The sequence below is a fragment of the Oncorhynchus clarkii genome, chromosome 1 (genome assembly GCF_045791955.1).
Source record: "Oncorhynchus clarkii lewisi isolate Uvic-CL-2024 chromosome 1, UVic_Ocla_1.0, whole genome shotgun sequence".
NCBI lineage: Eukaryota > Metazoa > Chordata > Actinopteri > Salmoniformes > Salmonidae > Oncorhynchus > Oncorhynchus clarkii.
In genome coordinates, this window is record NC_092147.1 from 76,306,003 (window position 1) to 76,327,808 (window position 21,806).

Sequence of the window (21,806 nt, forward strand, 5' to 3'; positions counted from 1 at the left end):
ATTTGATTTGAAGGTTGCAAGATCGAATCATCGAGCTGACAAGGTAAAAAAAACGATTCTGCCCTTAAACAAGGCAGTTAACCTACCTTTCCTAGGCCATCATTGAAAATAAGAATTTGTTCTTAACTGACTTGCCTACTGAAATAAAGGTTAAAAAATAAAGAAAAGTAAGCATTTCACGGTAAGGTGACCTGTTGTATTTGGCGCATGTGACAAATACAATTTGATTTGATTATCCAGAAGTGCTGAGTCTACCTTAGAGCAATACAAAGGAGTGTGTCTCAACAGCCCAGCCTTGAGTTTACCTCAGCAATTTATCAGTCTGAATATGTTACTCTGTATCCAAAACAATGGGAGCAGAGTATTTAGTATTTATTAGGGTCCCCATTCAGGCAGCAGCTACTCTTCCTGGATTCCAAGAAGCATGAAAACAATTACATCACTACAAAACACAACAACATTCGAAATAAAACCATACATCATACAATAAATACTTTATTACATTATTACTCTCTTATTACAAATGTACGATATAAAATCCACAATACCACAACATTACAATGTGTGTGTGTAGAGTGTGTGTGTGTGCGCATGCGTGTGTGTTTGTGTCTCTGTGTTGTGCCTTGAGGTATTGTTTTATTGTTTTTTTTAAATCCGATTTTACTGCTCGCTTGAGTTACTTGATGTGAAAGAGAGTTCCATGTAGTCATGGCGCTATGTTGTACTGCGCATTTCCCAGAGTCTGTTCTGGACATAGGGACTGTGAAGAGACCCCTGGTGGCATGTCTTGTGGCGGGTATGTATGCATTTCTGAGCTGTGTGTTAGCTGTTTGAACAGACAGCTTAGTGCTTTCAACATGTCAATCAATACCTCTTACAAATGCAAGTAGTGATGCAGTCAATCTTTCCTCTACTTTGAGCCGGGACAGATTGAAATGCATGTTATTGATATTGGCCCTCTGTGTACATCTAAAGGTCTGTCGTGCGGCTCTGTTATGGGCCAACTCTAATTTGACTATGTTCTTCTTTGTGACACTTGACCATATAACTGGGCAGTAGTCCAGGTAGGGCTGGGCAGTATACAGTATTTTACTATGTACCGGTATTGATGCACGGGCCAGTTTGGGTTTTTACTTTACCTTCTATAACGGTATTTGAATGTTTGGTATGTTAAATGTGATACGCCATGTGGAACATCCATTTGTATTGTTTACTCTGCTACTTGAGTCATGCCTCTCCGCTCTCTCTCTCTCTCCCTCTCTCTTGAGGCCCATTTATCCTGAGAGCTGGTGTAACGGAGTCAGGTTTGTAGGCCTCCTTGCTCGCACACACTTTTTCAGTTCTGCCCACATATTTTCTATGGGATTGCGGTCAGGGCTTTGTGATGGCCACTCCAATACCTTGATTTTGTTGTCCTTAAGCCATTTTTCCACAACTTTGGAAGTATGCTTGTGGTCATTGTCCATTTGGAAGATCCATTTGCAACCAAGCTTTAACTTCATAACTGATGGCTTGAAATGATGATTCAATATATCCAAATAATTTTCATCCCTCATGATGCCATCTATTTTGTGAAGTTCACCAGTTCCTCCTGCAGCAAATCACCCCCACAACATGATGCTACCACCCCCATGCTTCATGGTTGGTATGGTGTTCTTTGGCTTGCAAGCATCCCCCTTTTTCCTCCAAACATAACGATGGTCATTATGGCTAAACCGTTCTATTTTTGTTTCATCAGACCAGAGGACATTTCTCCAAAAATAATGATTGTCGTCCCCATGTGCAGTTGCAAACCGTAGTCTGGCTTTTTTATGGCGGTTTTGAAGCAGTGGCTTCTTCCTTGCTGAGTGGCCTTTCAGTTTATGTCGATATAGGATTCGTTTTACTGTGGATATACTGTAGATGCGTTTGTACCGGTTTCCTCCAGCATCTTCACAAGGTCCTTTGCTGTTGTTCTGGGATTGATTTGCACTTCTTGCACCAAGGTACATTCATCTCTAGGAGACAGAACCCGTCTCCTTCCTGAGCGGTATTACACTACGTGGTCCCATGGTGTTTATACTTAAGTACTATTGTTTGTACAGATGAAAGTGGTACCATCAGACGTTTGGAAATTGCTCCCAATAATGAACCAGACTTATGGAGGTCTACAATTTTTTTCCTGAGGTCTTGGCTGATTTCTTTTGATTTTCCCATGATGTCAAGCAAAGAGGCACTGAGTTTGAAAATAGGCCTTGAAATACATCCACGGGTACACCTCCAATTGACTCAAATTATGTAAATTAATCAGAAGCTTCTAAAGCCATGACATCATTTTCTGGATTTTTCCAAGCTGTTTAAAGGCACAGTCAACTTAGTGTATGTGAACTTCTGACCCACTGGAATTGTGATACAATGAATTATAATTATCATCTGTAAACAATTTTTGGAAAAAGTACTTGTGTCATGCACAAAGTAGATGCCCTAACCGACTTGCCAAAACTATAGTTTGTTAGAAGAAATTTGTGTAGTGGTTGAAAAACGAATTTTCATGACTCCAACCTAAGTGTATGTAAACTTCAAACTTCAACTGTAGCTAGCTAATACAGCATGATACCAGTGCTGGTGGAGTTGTTGTTTGTGCAACGGTATCTTCTAAATCAAAGAGGAATAGGCAAAGCATGAATATATTGGCTACATGAATAAAGACAATGTAGCCAAAGATTTTAGGGTTCCCTAGAAAACATTGAACATCACTTTGATTCATACCCTGTCACAGTAACTCGTCCATGGCATTTTCATTCGTTGTCATGTCACACAACACTGTCTTCAAAGTGACCACCATTATTTATTTTCTAACTAGAGAATTAGAATAAACATTATTTTTCCATGATTCCAAAAGTTCACCCAGGTATTTTGATCTAAATCTCAATTGCAACATTTAGTTAAAAATAAGGCCTAGTTCTTTTGCCCATATTGTGGCAGTGTGGAAATGATCTCAAATGAGGGTAGGAAATGCAGGAATTTCTTTTAGGTTGAAGTTGAATATAAAGTATAAAATGGAGAAAGACCCACTGAAATAATTTAGAATGTATGTGTTGCCTCCATAGGGGCACACACTACTCATAAAGCAAATGTAGAACTTTTATTAATCAAAAATATAAAATACTGTCAAAAATTTGAAAAATACCATGATATAATATTTTGGCCATACTTCCCAGCCCTAAGTCCAGGTATGCTAAAACTAAGGTCTGCAGGATTTGCTTAGTTGATTGTAATCTCAAGAAAGCAGAGCAGCGCTTTATCACAGCCAAGGTGACAGTCTAGTGGTTAGAGTGTTGGGGCAGTAACTGAAAAGTTGCTGGATCGAATCCCAGAGCTGACACAGTAAAAATCTGTCGTTCTGCCGCTGAACAAGGCAGTTAACCCACTGTTCCCCGGTAGGCTGTCATTGTAGATAAGAATTTATTCTTAACTCTCTTGCCTAGTTAAATTTTAAGTTAAAAAAAAACTCTCCCCATCTTAGCTACTGTTGCATCAACATGTTTTGACCATGTCAGTTTACAATCTAGGGTTACACCAAGCAGTTTAGTCTCATCAACTTGTTGACCTGCAACATTCTTTTTAAAAAAATATTTAGATTAGTTTTGGGGTTTAGTGAAAGATTTGTCCAAAATTCAATGCTTTTAGTTTTTGACATACAATATATAGGACTAGCTTATTACTTGCCAACAATTCTGGAACTGACTGCAGCTTTTTGTTAAGTCCAGCTGTGTGATTTCACCTGTGGTACACTCTTAGAAAAAAAGGTGGTATCTAGAACCAAAAATGGTTGTTTGGCCCTTTGAAGAACCCCTATTTGTTCCAGGCAGAACCCTTTTGGAACGCTTTTTTTTCTAAGAGTTTAGCTGATGTGTATAATGTTGAGTCATCGGTGTACATAGACACACAGGCTTTACTCAATGCTACTGGTAGGTCATTAGTAAAAACAATTCATGTCAGGGTCCAAGAGGAGTGCTGGAGATGAAAGGAAGGGTGTTTAATATGGAAGGAGAAAGAGACAGAGGGTGAAAACATTCTCTATTCAAACAGAATACATGAGGTTTTACCTTGGCTTCTGGTTGGCACATTATACTGTGAATGTTCCAACAAATAGAATGTGCCAAACAGCGAGCTATTATTTTCACAAACAAAAAGTACATGTTAAAGCATATCAATTCTGTTCCCTACTGTGATCACAACTTCTTAGCCACATCACATGAGACTACCCAGATCTACACTAGTAGAGTAAAACTATCAGCAGTTTGAAGCCATATTCCTGAAGCAGATATGGGGTCTAATCAGTAAAAGGCTCCTTGGAGTTGTAGTAAGATTTACCCTGGCAGGCGCAAAGTTATCCAAGGATCCCAACAGGCTAGTTCCAGAAGGAGACAGATGCTCCGAACCTCTTAGAAATCTGGATTTTGTCCTGCTTTGATGGAGAGATTAAGTCATGACCACAGTCTCAGTGGAACCTTTGAGGATGATGAAAGTCCAAACCAGGAGTGTCTGGTTTTGAAAGGTTCCTGTCTCTCACTGTGGTACTCATGACAGCCTTGGTGAGCCAAAGGCCTTGGCAGGATCAGCCTGGCCTGCCAGTGAACTGCACTGCTGGAAGACTCTGAGCTCAACTGAGGCCCTGTATTTAGTATTAGATGATCTGGGGGGACAGTGCATGGAGGAAAGTGAGGAGGAGAAGGAGAGAGGCTGAAACAGTTTGAGCAGTAGGGGGCTGTTGGGTCAGTGGAAGCCCAGTTCATGCTTAGTTGGGAAAAGGAGAACAAGGGTAAATAATATAACTGCTTAAACTGCTGGGTCCACTTGCCATGGTGGACACTAATAATACACCCTCTGATGTTGGCTGAATGGATTTGGACTTTTGCAGGCTACAGTGAGGATTGCCAGTTTAATTTGGGCATTTTAACTCACATTCTCTCTCTAATGACCACTCTTGTGAATCTGTCACAGGTCTCAAACTACTATTTTTTGCTTTAAAGGGGCAATCTGCAGTTGCTACGTCCATTGTTGGACTTATAAATGAATGATATGTACCCATTGATTATTGAATAATATAACTTATAAATGTCTCATGAGCATAGTTCAACTGGCATACCTTATCAGGACCCAAAATATAAGCTTGTTTAACTCCAATGTTTGTAGGCAATGCAAACAAACACTCCATGCCTCAAAACATGGTTAAAACTATAATGTTGATATCATGGACGGCCAGTCATTGCATCCATAGCTCAGTCTATGAATTTGAGAGTGGTTATTATCTTCAGCCCCATCACACAGCTTTTTACCAAAACAGGGGTGGGGAGTTCGCTTTGTTATTTTGTGAACTGTTGTAAGTTTCTTTCAACCCTTTTGTCACCCCAGAAGGCTAATTTATGTTCCAAAATCCAAACAAGATGAAATTAATTGAAAACACTTCTCGGCAGATGATGACGTTATTATTTAACCTCTGTGTTAAAAACTGGGAGGAATAAAAGTTACACAGCGATTCAAGAGGAATCTGTGGCTAAAGCTATTAAAGCGATGAAAGAGCCATTTGGAAAGGGATGTAATGGAGAGGATGGTGAGATAATGGCAGAGCTCTCTACTCGGCACAATCTGTCCCTCACGTTTCATCTCACAATGACAAAGTTCACAGAGATAGCAGATGGCCCACCCTCGACTCCAGGATCAATACAGAAAAGGACATGATATATCAAATGACTTTTAAGAAAATGATACCCATGGAGTTTCCTGGGCTGAACTCAATTAAAATCCCTGTAGCCAGACACTTCAAATGGCCGTGCATTGGGACCTGGTGGGTTTTGATGCTGTTTTTGTCATCTTACCCCTAAACAAGGCAGAAATGCAACATATTTAGTCAGTTATTATAGTTTTGTGTTTTTATATTCATTTTATATTTCTATTAGTTTCACAATTATAATTTGATATTCAGTTTAGGTTCAGTTAGTTTTCAGATCCACTTTACTAGATTGTATTTAGTTTATGTTTTATCAAAACAATTATATTTCATGTTAATAATATTTAGTTTCAATTTTAGTGTTAATGACAGAAAGTAGCCTATGAGTGGAAGGCTAGGAGCCATTTATGTGTTGTATCGTTTTTGTGTTTTTGGGATGTCACTTCCTGCCACTGTGAGGCAGTAATGCATAAGGTGATGGGTCAGGTCATAGGTTAGGTTTTGTTAAAGGTAGATTCCTCAAGATGACATATCTGCGCAAAGTAAAAACCCGCTCTAGTGGTTAGAGCGTTGGGCCAGTAACCGAAAGGTTGCTGGATTGAATCCCTGTGCTGACAAGGTAAAAATCTGTCATTCTTCCCCTGAACAAGGCAGTTAACCCACTGCAGTTAACTGTAGGCTGTCATTGTAAATACAAATTTGTTCTTAACTGTAAAATAAATGTTTAAAAAAAAAAATGGTGTTCTTTGTGAGAATACAAAAATCTAACCCTCGTGTCATCACAGAAAGGAACTTAAAACACTTCAGTGAACTGGCTTTTTTACATGGCCTTTATTTTAGTGATCAAATCAAATCAAAACAAATTTGATTTGTCACATACACATGGTTAGCAGATGTTAATGCGAGTGTAGCGAAATGCTTGTGCTTCTAAATCAAATCAAATCAAATCAAATGTTATTTGTCACATACACATGGTTAGCAGATGTTAATGCGAGTGTAGCGAAATTCTAGTTCCGACCATGCAGTAATATCTAACAAGTAATATAACCTAACAATTTCACAACAACTACCTTATACACACAAGTGTAAAGGAATGAATAAGAATATGTAGATAAAAATATATGAATGAGCGATGGCCGAACGGCATAGGCAAGATGCAGTAGATGGTATAGAGTACAGTGTATACATATGAGATGAGTAATGTAGGGTATGTAAACATTAAATAAAGTGGCATTGTTTAAAGTGGCAATTTTTTCATTATTAAAGTGGCTCGAGATGAGTCACTATGTTGGCAGCAGCCACTCAATGTTAGTGATGGCTGTTTAACAGTCTGATGGCCTTGAGATAGAAGCTGTTTTTCAGTCGGTCCCCGCTTTGATGCACCTGTACTGACCTCGCCTTCTGGATGATAGCGGGGTGAACAGGCAGTGGCTCGGGTGGTTGTTGTCTTGACTGTATTTCAATTATCCCTGAAACTGATTTATCTTTCAACCTTTTTGCAAATGTCTTCAATACCATTGTGGCTAATCATGCTCCCTTCAAAAAAGTATGGGTTAAAGGTAGATCGAATGCCTGGTACACTCCGGAATGATCAGAAGTCATTCATAAAAGAGATGATGCCTGTGTCAAGGCTGGGAACACAGGCTTTAAGCACAAGCTTTAAGCAACTGAAGAATAATTGTGTAAGACAAACCAGAAAGGCTGGGAACATGACAAAATTCTGGAAAACTGTGAAATCCCTGAAAGGTTATTCCTCTTCACTGTCTCAAGAAATTCCTTCAGACACAGGCCTCATTCTGAAAGAAACGCCATCATTAATGCATTTAATCACCATTTTATTTCAGCGGGCTATCTCTTTTAAAGAACTTCTAAGCCTATTTACAATTATTTTGGGCCGGATGTTGATAGGGGAAACTTGCTGAATGATCAGATAAATAATAGTCAAAGCCTTTCTATAAGGACATTTACAGAAAAGCAAGTTCTGAATGCGTTACTAGCAATAGACAACTAGAAATCCGAAGGGGCCGACCAATTGGATTGCGGTTTGCCCTATCCTAATGTAACGGATGTGAAACGGCTAGCTTAGTTAGCGGTGCGCGCTAAATAGCGTTTCAATCAGTGACGTCACTTGCTCTGAGACCTTGAAGTAGTAGTTCCCCTTGCTCTGCAAGAACCGCGACTTTTGTGGAGTGATGGGTAACGATGCCTCGAGGGTGACTGTTGTTGATGTGTGCAGAGGGTCCCTGGTTCGCGCCCGGGTATGGGCGAGGGGACGGTCCAAAGTTATACTGTTACACTAAGGTCTACTGTATGTCCGCGCCCCAGTGGAAATCCTTCATTTTAAGCTAGAGATGTCTGTTTTTTTTGCAATGCATGCGTCTCAATTTCCCCCATCCGCCTACGTCGCACTTCTGCATCTGCAGTGAAAGGTGACAGAGCTAAAGCGGTGTTTGTCAGACCATGAGACATCCCGAAAATCCGTCTTCTTACAAAATCATCTGTAGCGTCCGAACGGTTCGGGCTGCACACTAGTATGACCCCTCTGTGGAAAGGTGAGACTCTAGGATGTTTTGCTCTAGGATGCCCAGCCACATCACATACCAGTTGAAATAATTAATGGAAGTGTATATGGAGAGTTTAGAGCAAAAATAAGCATTTAAATACATTTTTTTTTGGGGGGGGGGGGGGGACTATCTGTTGTACCAAGTAGTGAATCTGTTATGCAATGCATGTGTAATGCAATAGCAGAAAGGCCCCCTCTAAAATGTAATTCAAGGGGTCTTAAAATGTAAAAAACAAATAGTAAAATGAATATTGGTATGACCTTCTTAGAACAATACCATATAGCTTAGTAGAACCCCTCCCCCAGGTTAGACAGGGCTTGGACTCTTAAGGGTTAAGTGTGCAGTGCCCATCATTGTCGGCTCAATAACCCACATGTTTTACTCAGCATCTTTATCAGAAATAATAATAATAATAATGGAAAGCAGCTCTTGTGCTGCCACTCCATAAGAGAGGGGATAGTAGTGATCTTAATAATTATCGCTGTCACGTTCTGACCTTAGTTCCTTTGTTTTGTCTTTGTTTTAGTATGGTCAGGGCGTGAGTTGGGGTGGGCAGTCTATGTTTGTTTTTCTATGTTGGTTTTTGTGTTCGGCCTAGTATGGTTCTCAATCAGAGGCAGGTGTCGTTAGTTGTCTCTGATTGAGAATCATACTTAGGTAGCCTTTTCCCACCTGGGTTTCGTAGGTGTTTGTTTTCTGTTTAGTGTTTGTCATTCACCTTACGGGACTGTTCGTTTGTTGCTTATTGTTTTTGTTCAGTGTTCATTTTGGCTTCATTAAATTATGGACACTTACCACGCTGCGTTTTGGTCCTCCGATCCTTCTCGCTACTCCTCCTCAGAAGAGGAGGATGAGATCCTTTACAATCGCTCCATTTCAAGGCTTCCTTGTCTAGCTAAGATTCATGAATCCATCCTTAGTAAATGTACAACTTTGCTCTTTTTATCTGAGAAATGTATTTTGAACATAAACCAATCAGGGTTTAGGCCTGGGCGTAGCACTATTACAGCAACCACTTAGTTTATCTTGTCAATACTTTAGACATTAAAATGAAATGTGCAGCTTTGTTTGTGGACCTGTCAAAAGCTTTTGATACTGTTGATCATGATATTTTATTGAACAAGTTGTCCTCGATAGGCCTGAGCTCTGACGCCTGTTCATGGTTTCATGATTATCTTAGTGACATAACTCAGGCCGTCATGTTTGATGGGGTTAAGAAACTGAGATTTAAAGTGGGCTTTTTTTCTTTACAGATACAGATCTCGTGTCTCTCTAGTCAGCAGGAAGCAGATTGTGTAGTCAACCTGTCTACCTGTTCTTGATGATAGTGGTACTATTTATCAACGTGCAGCTGCACAGAGCAAATTTTCCATCACCTGTTGGTAGGTAGGACTGAGGTCTGAACATACAGTATTTAGGAAGCGGTTGGGAACACAATATATGGTCAATACTTGGCATGTAGGTTTCTCTCTTATGGGTGGCACAAATTGGGATATGGGGGATCGTAATGGATGTAAATTCAAATAGTAATTACTGTAGTGTTTTTGCGGTAAATCACTTGTTTTTGTGGTCTGAAGTATACAATATATTATTCTAAAGTATACTACAACATTCTATAGTAAGTACCACACATTACATTTTAGTCATTTAGCAGACGCTCTTATTCAGAGTGACTTATAGGAGCACTAAGTGAGTTGCTCAAGGGCACATTGACAGATTTTTCACCTAGTTAGCTCAGGGATTTGAATCAGCAACCACTTGGTTACTGGCCCAACGCTCTTAACCACTAGACTATCTGCAGCCCACATGATCAAGGTATACTGCAGTGTATAGTATAGTATTCTAAACTATATTATAGTTTAGTACAGAATTCTGTAGTATGTACTGTAATGTTTTATAGTAAACTGTAGTACTTTTTCATGTTGGTGCTGAGGCTACTAGGCTGTATCACTGAGGTTAGTGGAAGAGCCAAGGCATCAATGGACCTGGTATTGTGAGAGGCAGTATGACCTTAGCAGACATGCTCCAATGAAAGAAACATAAGTTCCTTTCAAAATGTTTCTGAACTTTCCTTGTATCGCACTGTACAGTACACACACCCACACACTGTGCACAGACTAATGAAAGGAAATAGACAGCTATTAAGAAGGAATGTCAGATTTTTCAAGGACCTTTTTCCTTTGCTTCTCTGTTATGCAGGTTAGCGTTTTTCCTCATTAATCTTGTTCTGGAGGCAGCTCTGCCCCGAAGGCAGAAATTATGTAATTGGTCGACTCAATGGTGAGGGTGGAGCTTACAGAAGGCATTTGATCACTTTATCATAAAGGCAGAAAATATCTGCTTCGATAGGATTGCACTAGCCTACCTAATATGTTCTGTAGGGGGAGTTTAGGTGTGATGAATAGAGAGACCATTCACAGTTAGAGACAGATTCTTCAGAAACTGGCAATGAAATTATTTGATTTGTGTATTTTTTTCCTAGTCATGGCATAATTAAGCAATATGGCACGAGGGGGTGTGGTATATGGCCAATATACCACGGCTTAGGGCTGTTCTTATACGTACGACGCATCGTGGAGTGCCTGGACACAGCCCTGGTATATTGGCCATTTACCACAAACCCCTGAGGTGCCTTATTGCTATTAGAAACTGGCTACCAATGTAATTAGAGCAGTAAAAATAAATATTTTGTCATACCCTTGGTATATGGTCTGATCTACCACGGTTGTCAGCCAATCAGCATTCAGGGCTCGAACGACCCAGTTTATAAATGAGCATATCGTCTGTAGAGCATCAGTGGGGACCCATAGTCAGTGTTTCTATTATAGCAGACGTGCTGTACATGAAGTCAGGGCCATCAAACTGAGAAAGATTACTGATGGGACTTTTCAAATATAGCACAGGCTGTGCTCTCTTGATAATTGAGAACAGATGCCCTGTTATGTTCATGTTTAGCCAATCTGAAATCACTTCAAGTAAAAGCTTTAATATAAATGTAGACCTGAATCACAGAAACAATGGGCTGCAATAAAAGTCACTATTTCTGGAGGTTCAGTTTAGTTCTAATTGGAGGATTAAGGAAATGTTCTTACTTGGATCAGATAAGATGGAGTCGGTCTTGGGCAGGAACTGGTCGCAGCGTATACCCTGGTAGCCTTCTCTACACCTGTGAATAAAAATACATTTCAGTCAACACATTGGGAACTTGGGGTGAAGCAGGTTTAGAACATTGAGAAATGTGTGCAAAAAAGTGGTTAGTGGCTAGGGTACATGGCTGGCAATAGAATATCCTGTTTCATGATACAATTAATGTTCACTTATTTTATCTGTGCCAGGTGGCCAGGAGCATCACAAAGGAAATATGCATGGAATCAATCTCTTCCTTCTCTATTTGCTCACTCTTTCTCTCTTTCTCTCTTGCTCTTTGACTACTCAGAAGCTCTCAGCCCTAATCCCTGAGCCAGACAGTTAGGAACATACTATAGAACCCTGTCCTCAGGACCAACCACTGAAGCACACACAGCATTCATATATGACCTTTCCACACAGAGCACAGAAACATATTATGTGTTTCAAATGGTCCATGCAGGTTTCTTAGCAAGCAGGTTAATCAAGACTCAATACCAAACAGCATCATTGCTTTCTCCGGTGAACGCATGAGAATGTGAACAAGAATCGGTGTCCTTTGACTGTATAATACACTGTCTGGACACCCGTTCAAATTAGTGGATTCGACTATTTCAGCCACACCCATTGCTGATAGGTATATAAGACCATAAACTGCATACAACGCTAAGAGGCTTACACCAGGGCTAGGTTTGACATACTGTATTAAGACTTGAACTGTCCTCCAAAGGCTCAGAGCTTGTTTAAACACAGCTTCTTTTGTCTAGGGGTTTTAAGTGCTAAAGCTTCATTTTCAATCATTAGGCAGACCTGCTTTTTTACACATATTCATGCATGAAACTCATGCATTGATAGGTATGAGCTTTGCTGGAAAATTGTGCCCACGCCATGACTCAGTAATGCTCAATTCATTAATATTTCTTTAAAGCTAAATGTAAAGTAAGTCAGGGTTGCGGCCCGATAACATTTATTATATGAGTCACATTTGTACAGCATTAAACATTTCCCATACTTCAGAAGCCAGATGGAAGGAGCATGTTTATATTCTCAATCCACTTACTGATGGATAGCTGTCCCTAATCAGAAAGTCCCTTCCTACCGGGTTCAGAGAACATGACAAGAAACTTTCAAACCGGTGACTTTTAACGAATGTATTTTTAATTCTCTGGAATCTCTTTGTAAATTAGCAGTTTCTCTGACAGTCGATGTCGGCGACCCTGACTATCGTAAAACTTCATGAAGAGGCCCCCCTCGTTGCACAAATTGGAAGAGAAGCAGATCATTAAAAGAATGGAGTTTTCGTGGTGGCGGTAAGGAAGAACTGGAGGCCATTAGGAGGAACTGGATACGCAAAAGGCAGTAAGACGTTGTGATTAAATGGTCTGAAGAAACCAGGCGATGGTAAAGAGAAAAGAGAGAGAGGGAGACATTGTGATTAAATTGTCTGAAGAAACCAGGGGATTGTAAAGAGGACAGAGAGAGAGACTTTGTGATTAAATGGTCTGAAGAAACCAGGGAATTGTAGAGGACAGAGAGAGAGACTGTGATTAAATTGGCAGAAGAAACCAGGGGATGGTAAAGAGGAGGGAGAGAGAATCTGTTATTAAATGATCTGAAGAAACCAGGAGATGGTAAAGAGGAGTGAGAGAGAGAGAGACGTTAATGGTCTGAAGAAACCAGGAGATGGTAAAGAGGAGTGAGAGAGAGAGAGACGTTAATGGTCTGAAGAAACCAGGAGATGGTAAAGAGGAGTGAGAGAGAGAGAGATGTTAATGGTCTAAAGAAACCAGGAGATGGTAAAGAGGAGTGAGAGAGAGAGAGACGTTAATGGTCTGAAGAAACCAGGGAATGGTAAAGGGGACAGAAAGAGAGATGTTGTGATTAAATGGTCTGAAGAAACCAGGGGATGGTAAAGAGGAGAGAGAGACAGAGAGAGAGAGAGAGAGAGAGAGAGAGATAGAGAGAGAGAAGGATTAAGTCTTCATACACATGTATGTGGACACTCACGCACGCACGCATGCACACACACACACACATCATGGTGCTCTTGGCTGTGACAGATCGAACATGTTATCATTCAAATCATTGTGCGTTCACTCCGATTCCTTGAGAGAAACACAATAAAACTGCAGTGTGTTTCAAATGGGCCCTGCGGGTTGCTTAGCAAGCAGCTTAATCAAGACTCAGTACCAAACTGCATCATTGCTTTCTCCGGTGAACGCATGAGAATGTTTACAATAATCGGTGTCCTTCGACTACATAATACACTTTCTGGACACCCGTTCAAATTTGTGGATTCGGCTATTTCAGCCACACCCGTTGGTGACAGGTATATAAAACCGAGCACGCAGCAATGCAATCTCCATAGACAAACATTGGCAGTGGAATGGCCCGTACTGAAGAACTCAGTGACTTTCAATGTGGCACCGTCATAGGATGCCTCCATTCCAACAAGTCAGTTCCTCAAATTTCTGCCCTGCTGCCCTGGTCAAATGTAAGTGCTGTTATTGTGAAGTGGAAATGACTAGGAGCAACAACAGCACAGCCGCGAAGTGGTAGGCCACACAAGCTCACAGAACTGGACCGGCGAGTGCGTAGCACGTAGAAATCTTCTGTTCTCGGTTGCAACACTCACTACAGAGTGTTGCAACCGAGCAACTGCAGGACAAGAACTGTTCGTCGGGAGCTTCATGAAATGGGGTTCCATGGCCGAGTAGCAGAAACCAGCCTAAGATCACCATGCGCAATGCTAAGGGTTGGCTGAAGTGGTTGTAAAAGTTGCCGCCATTGGACTCTGGAGCAGTGGAAACTCGTTCTCTGGAGTGATGAATCCCACTTTACCATCTGGCAGTCCGACGGATGAATCTGGGTTTGGCGGATGCCAGGAGAACACTACCGGCCCCAATGCATGGTGCCAACTGTAAAGTTTTGTGGATGAGGAATAATGTTCTAGGGCTGTTTTTAATGGTTCAGCTAGGCCCCTGAGTTCCAGTGAAGGGACATTTTAAGGCTACAGCACACAATAACATTAGCCTCTCATTATTGTTATTTTATTGTGTTACTTTTTATTTATGAATGTTATTATTTTTTACTTTAGTAAATATTTTCTTAACTCTATTTTCTTAAAACTGCATTGTTGGTTAAGGGCTTGTAGGCATTTCACGTTAAGGTGTTGTATTCGGCGCATGTGACTAATACGATTTGATTTGATTTGAACTTGGCAACAGTTTGGGGAAGGCCTTTTCCTGTTTCAGCAGTGCACAAAGCAAGATTCATACAGAAATGGTTTATCGGGATCGATCGGTGTGGAAGAACTTGACATTCCTACACAGAGCCCTGACCTGAACCCCATCAAACACCTTTGGGATGAATTGAAACGCCGACTGCGAGCCAAGCCTAATTGCCCAACATCAGTGTCCGACCTCACTAATGCTCTTGTGGCTGAATGGAAGCAAGTCCCAGCAGCAATGTTCCAACATCTAGTGGAGGCTGTTATAGCAGCAAAGGGGAGATCAACTCCATATTAATGCCCATGATTTTGGAATGAGATGTTCTGAACAAGTGTCCAGATACTTGGCCATATAGTGTATATTTGTGTACGCTCATTGCATTCATTTGTACTTCTTTCCCATGGTATAATGGGAAATGCATGTGAATATATTTTATTTTTGCATATTATGTGCGTACAGTACATGTGTTTTTCCTTGGCAATCATTACATATTCAGTCACACAATTCTCATGGCAGGCCTGTCTCCTTCCTGTGTCTCTCTCATGTTGCCCTCTGGTTATGACGACACACTCTCTCCCAATCCCACTTGGCGCAGTTTCCTGCCACTGTGTTTCTCGCCTGAAAACCTGCACCAGAATGTTCATTAGTCTCTGGGACAAGTAAAAGGAAATGTGATATTTCTCTGAAGGAGGCAGAAGGTATTGAAAGCTGCTCTGGTTTTAATTAGCGCCACAGTCATTAATTAGCAGGAACAAACATGGGAGGGGGGTTGTAGAACGAGGTGTATATCTCACTAACCAATGGAGCCTGATGCACAAAGCTCTGTAGGCAGGAGATAGATATAAATATAAGGCCTCAGGTTCATCTGAGGATGTGGGGACACACATCACAACATGTGCAGGGCATCAACAGACTCAGTTAGCACCGCCAGTCACATTCTAATGGAAAAGTTCAGAAGTTACCGTGTGGGAAACTATTTTGTGTAGTATGAAACAATCTACTTTAGTCTACTGTACTATCATACTATATTGAATTGACAGTGTATCATTTCTTGTTGTTAATATATTTTATGACTTTAGAGACAAACTTTAAAATGGTAGGACATTATGGTATTATATCATAGCCTAATCTACCATTATGATATAGCCTTTTACAGATAGAAATCCTTATAATAATTTGGAGTTGGATTTGCACAACAGCACTTTGGATTGGTACTCTTCTAGATTATTTCAATTATGAAATGGTGGACGTTGGGAAATATAAGGTAACTGCCTTAAATTTGATCTGGTGAAAAGAACATTAGCATGTTTAGCATTTGAGCATTTTGTGCTGTGGTAGACAGGGGGCCTTTCATTAGGCTGAGGTGGTATAATCCCAGGGGGCTGAGAGGTGTAAGCTTTGAACACTGGCGAAAGGAGATAATCCTATTACACAGAGTTAGCTTAACATAGTAACAGATACAGGATATGAAGATCTGTCCCTAGCCATCAGATTCAATCAAACCTGCCTTAGTAATGTTTACACTGTAGCACACAAGTACTGCCCCCTCATACACATGTCATATTTCCTAAACTGAAGCATCTGGAGGAGAGACCGCCTATTGTGTTTGAGAGTGTGTGTGAGAGAGCGAGGAAAGAGAGAGGAAAGAGAGAGGGAAGAGAGAGGAAAGAGAGAGAGAGAGATAAAGCGCTCAAGAGAGAGAAAGCAGCGCTCACCGGCTGACAACTCATGTGCTCTATGCTCTGTATTTTTGTCAATAATTCTTCCTCTGGATTGTTTAAGTGCTATTCTAGTTTTGTGTGCCTTTATAATGAACATTTATCAAGTCTCTTGATTTAACAACAGATATAGAACATTTGACATTTTGAAAAAGCAATTATTGTGCCCAAACTACACAAGATAGATTATGGATCAAAACAATTTACCCTCATGTTACTGTCTGGCCTTTTGGTCTACAGTCGAATGTGCAGCAACTGCCCCGAGTCAAGTGTTAAGGTCTATGTAAAGATGGGGCACAGCAATCCATTTCTACAACTGTGACATGACTTTTCAATTATTATATTATCCTACCAGATTGCAACCCATTTTCTGAGCATAAAATGGCATTCTGGGCAAAGTGGACAATGGATATATTGTCTTGACTACGTCCTCTTAACTGCTTCACTTCACAAAACCTCATACCGCGTGACCAAGTGGGCTTGACCCAGCATGAGGGTAGCCACACAGCTAGCATTCAGCCCCCCTGAACTCTCAGGTTAGGAGACCTGCTGGAACAGCTCGAGCTGAAGAAGGACTCTCAGAGAGCCATTTTCTCAAGAGCAGAGCAAGCCATCAGATCAGGCTCAACGGGGCAGCTTGACACCTACACAGGGATGACAAGAGCGAGCGCCACTCACAAGCGGCATGGCCCTTACGCTCCCTACACTGTGGAGTATCCATCTAGCCCTGGCCCGGACAGCATTACACACTTTAAAGCTACTATAGTTTCTCCTTCTCTCAAAATGGTTCAGAATGGGCTCAGATAAGTACAGCACTCTCTGAAAATAGGTATACAGTGTCTTGCGAAAGTACTCACCCCCCTTGGCATTTTTCCTATTTTGTTGCCTTACAACCTGGAATTAAACTTGCTTTTGGGGGGGGGGGGGGTTGTATCATTTGATTTACACAACATGCCTACTGAGAAATAGTTTTTATTGTGAAACAAACAAGAAATAAGACAAAAAAACAGGAAAACTTGAGCGTGCATAACTATTCACCCCCCCAAAGTCAATACTTTGTAGAGTCACCTTTTGCAGCAATTACAGCTACAAGTCTCTTGGGGTATGTCTCTATAAGCTTGGCACATCTAGCCACTTGGATTTTTGCTCATTCTTCAAGGCAAAACTGCTACAGCTCCTTCAAGTTGGATGGGTTCCGCTGGTGTACAGCAATCTTTAAGTCATCTGACCAGAGTACCTTCTTCCATATGTTTGGGGAGTCTCCCACATGCTTTTTGGTGAACATCAAATGTGTTTGCTTATTATTTTCTTTAAGCAATGTTTTTTTTTTGCCACTCTTCTGTAAAGCCCAGCTCTGTGGAGTGAATGACTTAAAATGGTTATATGGACTGACCAATCTCCGCTGTGGAGCTTTGTAGCTCCTTCAGGGTTTTATTTGGTGTCTTTGTTGCCTCTCTGATTAATGGCCTCCTTGCCTGGACTGTGATCTTTGGTGGGCGACCCTCTCTTGGTAGGTTTGCTGTGGTGCCACTGTCACGTGGAAGACGTTGGAGAGACAAAGCAGGTACAGGGAGTAAAACATTTAATAAATAACGGACATGGAACGAGACAGAAACAGCGTCAGCAAACAGGTAACACAAACAAAAGACAATCAATGGAGCATCGGGGAACAGAGCAAGGGAACTGACAAATATAGGGGAGGAAATAAACAGATGATGAGTGAGTCCAGGAGAGTCCAATATCGCTGATGCGCATGATGAGGGAAGGCAGGTGTGTTCGTAATAGATGATAGGAGTGAGTGATGCAGGGCAGCTTGGCGCCCTCAAGTGCCCTCAAGCGAGAGCGGGAGCAGAGGTGACTGTACCCCCGACAATCCGGCTGAGGCAAGACGCCTGTCGATCCCCCTGCAGAGAGGGAGCCCGAAGATCCGGTGGAGTGTGACGTGGGATGGGAAGCCGCCGAGCCAACCGAGTCAAGGAAACCTCTCGAGCCAGCCAGGGCTGGAAAGCCCAACGGGCTGGCATTGGCATCCCCGGTTCCATCAGCGGCAGAATCCACCCCGACTTCACCAACAAAACAAAAAACAAACAAAATAAATTCCTGAACCAGCTGGGCGAACAAGAACTGATGATCTGGATGAGGTGTGGGATGGGCGCCATCCGAGCCAACCATGGTAAGGAAACCTCTCGAGCCAGCTAGGGCGTGGAAGCCTGACAACCCCGGTTCCGTCGATGGTGACCCAGAGCCGATGCCATCATACCAACCGGAACGGCAGTACTCCCCAATGCTTCATTGTGGTTGGCTGCTGCATTCTGTCACGTGGATGACGCTGGAGAGACGAAGCAGGTACAGGGGAGTAAAACATTTAATAAATAACGGACATGGAAAGAGACAGGAACAGCGTCAGAAAACAGGTAACACAAACAAAAGACAATCATTGCATCAGCAGGAAACAGAGCAAGGAAACTGACAAATATAGGGGAGGAAATAAACAGATGATGAGTGAGTCCAGGTGAGTCCGATATCGCTGATGCGCATGACGAGGGACGGCAGGTGTGCACAATAGATGATAGGAGTGAGTGATGCAGGGCAGCCTAGCGCCCCCAAGCGCCTGGCGCCCCCAAGAGCAGATATTCTTTCCATTTTTAATAATGGATTTAATGGTGACCGTGGGATGTTCAAAGTTTCAGATATTTTTTTGTAACCATACCCTGATCTGTATTTCTCCACAACTTTGTCCCTGACCTGTTTGGAGAGCTCCTTGGTCTTCATAGTGTAGCTTGCTTGGTGGTGCCCCTTGCTTAGTGGTGTTGCGGACTCTGGGGCCTTTCAGAACAGGTGTATATATACTGAGATCATGTGACACTTAGATTGCACACAGGTGGACGCACCACTTTAAAGAAAAATAAGAATTAAAAAATAAAATAAAATAAAAAATTCATTTCACTTCACCAATTTGGACTATTTTGTGTATGTCTATTACATGAAATTCAAACAAGAAAATCTAGTTAAATTACAGGTTGTAATGAAACAAAATAGGAAAAACTCCAAAGGGGTGAATACTTTTGCAAGGCACTGTATCTGTGTCTCTTACTGAACAGATGTAGGATCTTAATTTGACCTATATTGTCACTGCAACACGTAGTCCATAATGTTGCTTGATTGGTGGATAGGCTATAAACTGGCCAAAAGTAGGCTATATGAAAAGTGCAGTACTGTTAATATAAAATTCTGAGCAACAAAAGAGTGATCAAATGAAGATCCTACATCTGTATGTGGTAGTCTTTGTGTTTGTAGTTAGATGAGGGTTTGCTGGCACTCATACACTGAGTGTACAAAACATACACTTTCCATGACAGGCTGATCAGGTGAATCCAGGTGAAAGCTATGATCCCTTATTGATGTCACTTGTTAAATCCATGTCAATCAGAGTAGATGAAGAGGAGGAGACAGGTTAAAGAAGGATGTCTACGCCTTAAGACAACTGAAACATGGATAGTGTATGTCTGCCATCCAGAGGGTTAATGGGCAAGACAAAATATTTAAGTGCCTTTGAATGGTGTATGGTAGTAGGTGCAAGGCACGCCGTTTGAGTGTGTCAAGAACTGCAACGCTGCTGGGGTTTTCACTCTCAACGGTTTCCTGTGTGTATCAAGAGTTGTCCATCACCCAAAGGACATCCAGCCAACTTGACACAACTGTGGGAAGCATTGGAGTCAACATTGGCCAGCAACCCAGTGGAACACTTTCGATTGGTGTCAACATGGGCCAGCATTCCTGTGGAACGCCCTGACGTCCATGCCCTGACGTCCATGCCCTGACGAGTTGAGTCTGTTGTGAGGGCAAAAGGGCTGCAACCCAATATTAAAAAGGTGTTCCTAATGTTTTGTACACTCAGAGAGCAGGGAATGGAAAGTCACTGTCCTTTAATATTTAGAAATTATTTTATTGACAGACAGATGAGAAATAGAGTGTGAGACGAGAAAAGATTAGAAACATTGAGTATCGGGCAGGGAGTTGCATTTGTTTAAATTGTCAACCTTAGCTTCATACAATAACAGGCTATGTTTGTCCAATAATTGGTAATACTAACAAGCTGAAAACATCTATAGAGAAATGAAAAGCAGATGAGAAAAAAAAGAACCAACAAGTTTATTTCCATACACTGCTAAATATTCTCTTTGGTATAATGTATCCAATTACTGTATTGTATAATACTCCAGAGTATGGCAAGGACTTGTTTTTAATCACACCTTCAGCCAATCAAATACAATTTATTTCAAATGAGGCCTTAACTGATCACATCTTCCTTCAATGACATAGACACTTTTCTTTTTAATAATAATCAAGGAATGTCATTTGTCTTCGATTACTGCTTATCAGAGTCAAAAGAGAGTCTCTTTTCATATTTCCCAGACAGAGTGATTGAAATGCATCTGGGATGCTATGTTTCAGTCACGACAGGGTGGGAGCCAGACAAGACCAGAATGAGAAGAAGGGAGATAGGCTAACAAGGTGAGTACCTCAGTGCGTTGGGCTTTGCTACACTCTTAGAAAAAAAAGTGCGATCTAGAACCTTAACAGGTTATTTGTCAGTCCCTATAGGAGAAACCAGAAACCAGAAACCTTTTGGATACAGAACCCTTTCCACAGACAGTTCTACATGGAAACCAAAAGGGTTCTACCTAGAACCAAAAAGGGTTATCCTATGGGAACAACCAAATAACCAAATTTTGGAACCCTTTTTTTCTAATAGTATTGGCGGAGGCAAGTGCAACCATCACACCAACAAAAATTTCCACGGCCCCCTCATCACACAGCTCTTACAGAATCACCACCAGTCAGGTGATAAAAGAGAGGGAGTAAGGTGAGATCCTACTCAACCTCCTGTTTAGCTGTGAGAAGATGTCACATCTTGGGTTACTGAGAGTCTTCAGTACCCAATGTGAACAACCAGTACCATGGTACTGTTGAAAACAGATGTTTGATACTGCACCAATCAATTTCACTAAGTTCTAGACATTGCCTCTTCCAGACAATTGTTTGATTCAATTACATTGTATTTTTTCCCCAGACACATTATTCATTCCGTATTCAAATCCTCAAATTTATAGATAACAGAGAATATCATCTCTAAATTAATTTGATCAGTCTGTTGTCCAAATGAGTCCCTCATAAACACCTGGATTCACAGGTGAGAAATCATATTCAAAACAATGCACCTGATAACCAGGTCGATTAAGGGACTGGTTCTCAACCCTGGTCCTGGGGAAACAAAGGGGTGCACATTTTAGTTTTTACCCTAGCACTACACACCTGATTCAAATCAACAACTCATCAAAAGGCTTTCATGATTTGAATCAGGTGTGTAGTGCTAGGGCAAAAACAAACATGTGCACCCCTTTGTGTCCCCAGGACCAGGATGACAACCACTGCATTAAGGTGAGACAAACAA

The 21,806-nt window shown here is 41.4% G+C and overlaps 1 protein-coding gene across 1 annotated transcript in view; it reads right to left on the reverse strand.

Moving 5' to 3' along the window:
- LOC139417652 (pro-neuregulin-3, membrane-bound isoform-like) overlaps window positions 1–21,806 on the reverse strand; it is a 366,421-nt gene that overhangs the window by 65,629 nt on the left and 278,986 nt on the right. Inside the window, exon 3 of the mRNA XM_071166848.1 lies at window positions 11,370–11,443. Within this exon, the coding sequence (XP_071022949.1) occupies window positions 11,370–11,443 (74 nt within the window). The remainder of the gene's footprint in view (window positions 1–11,369; window positions 11,444–21,806) is intronic.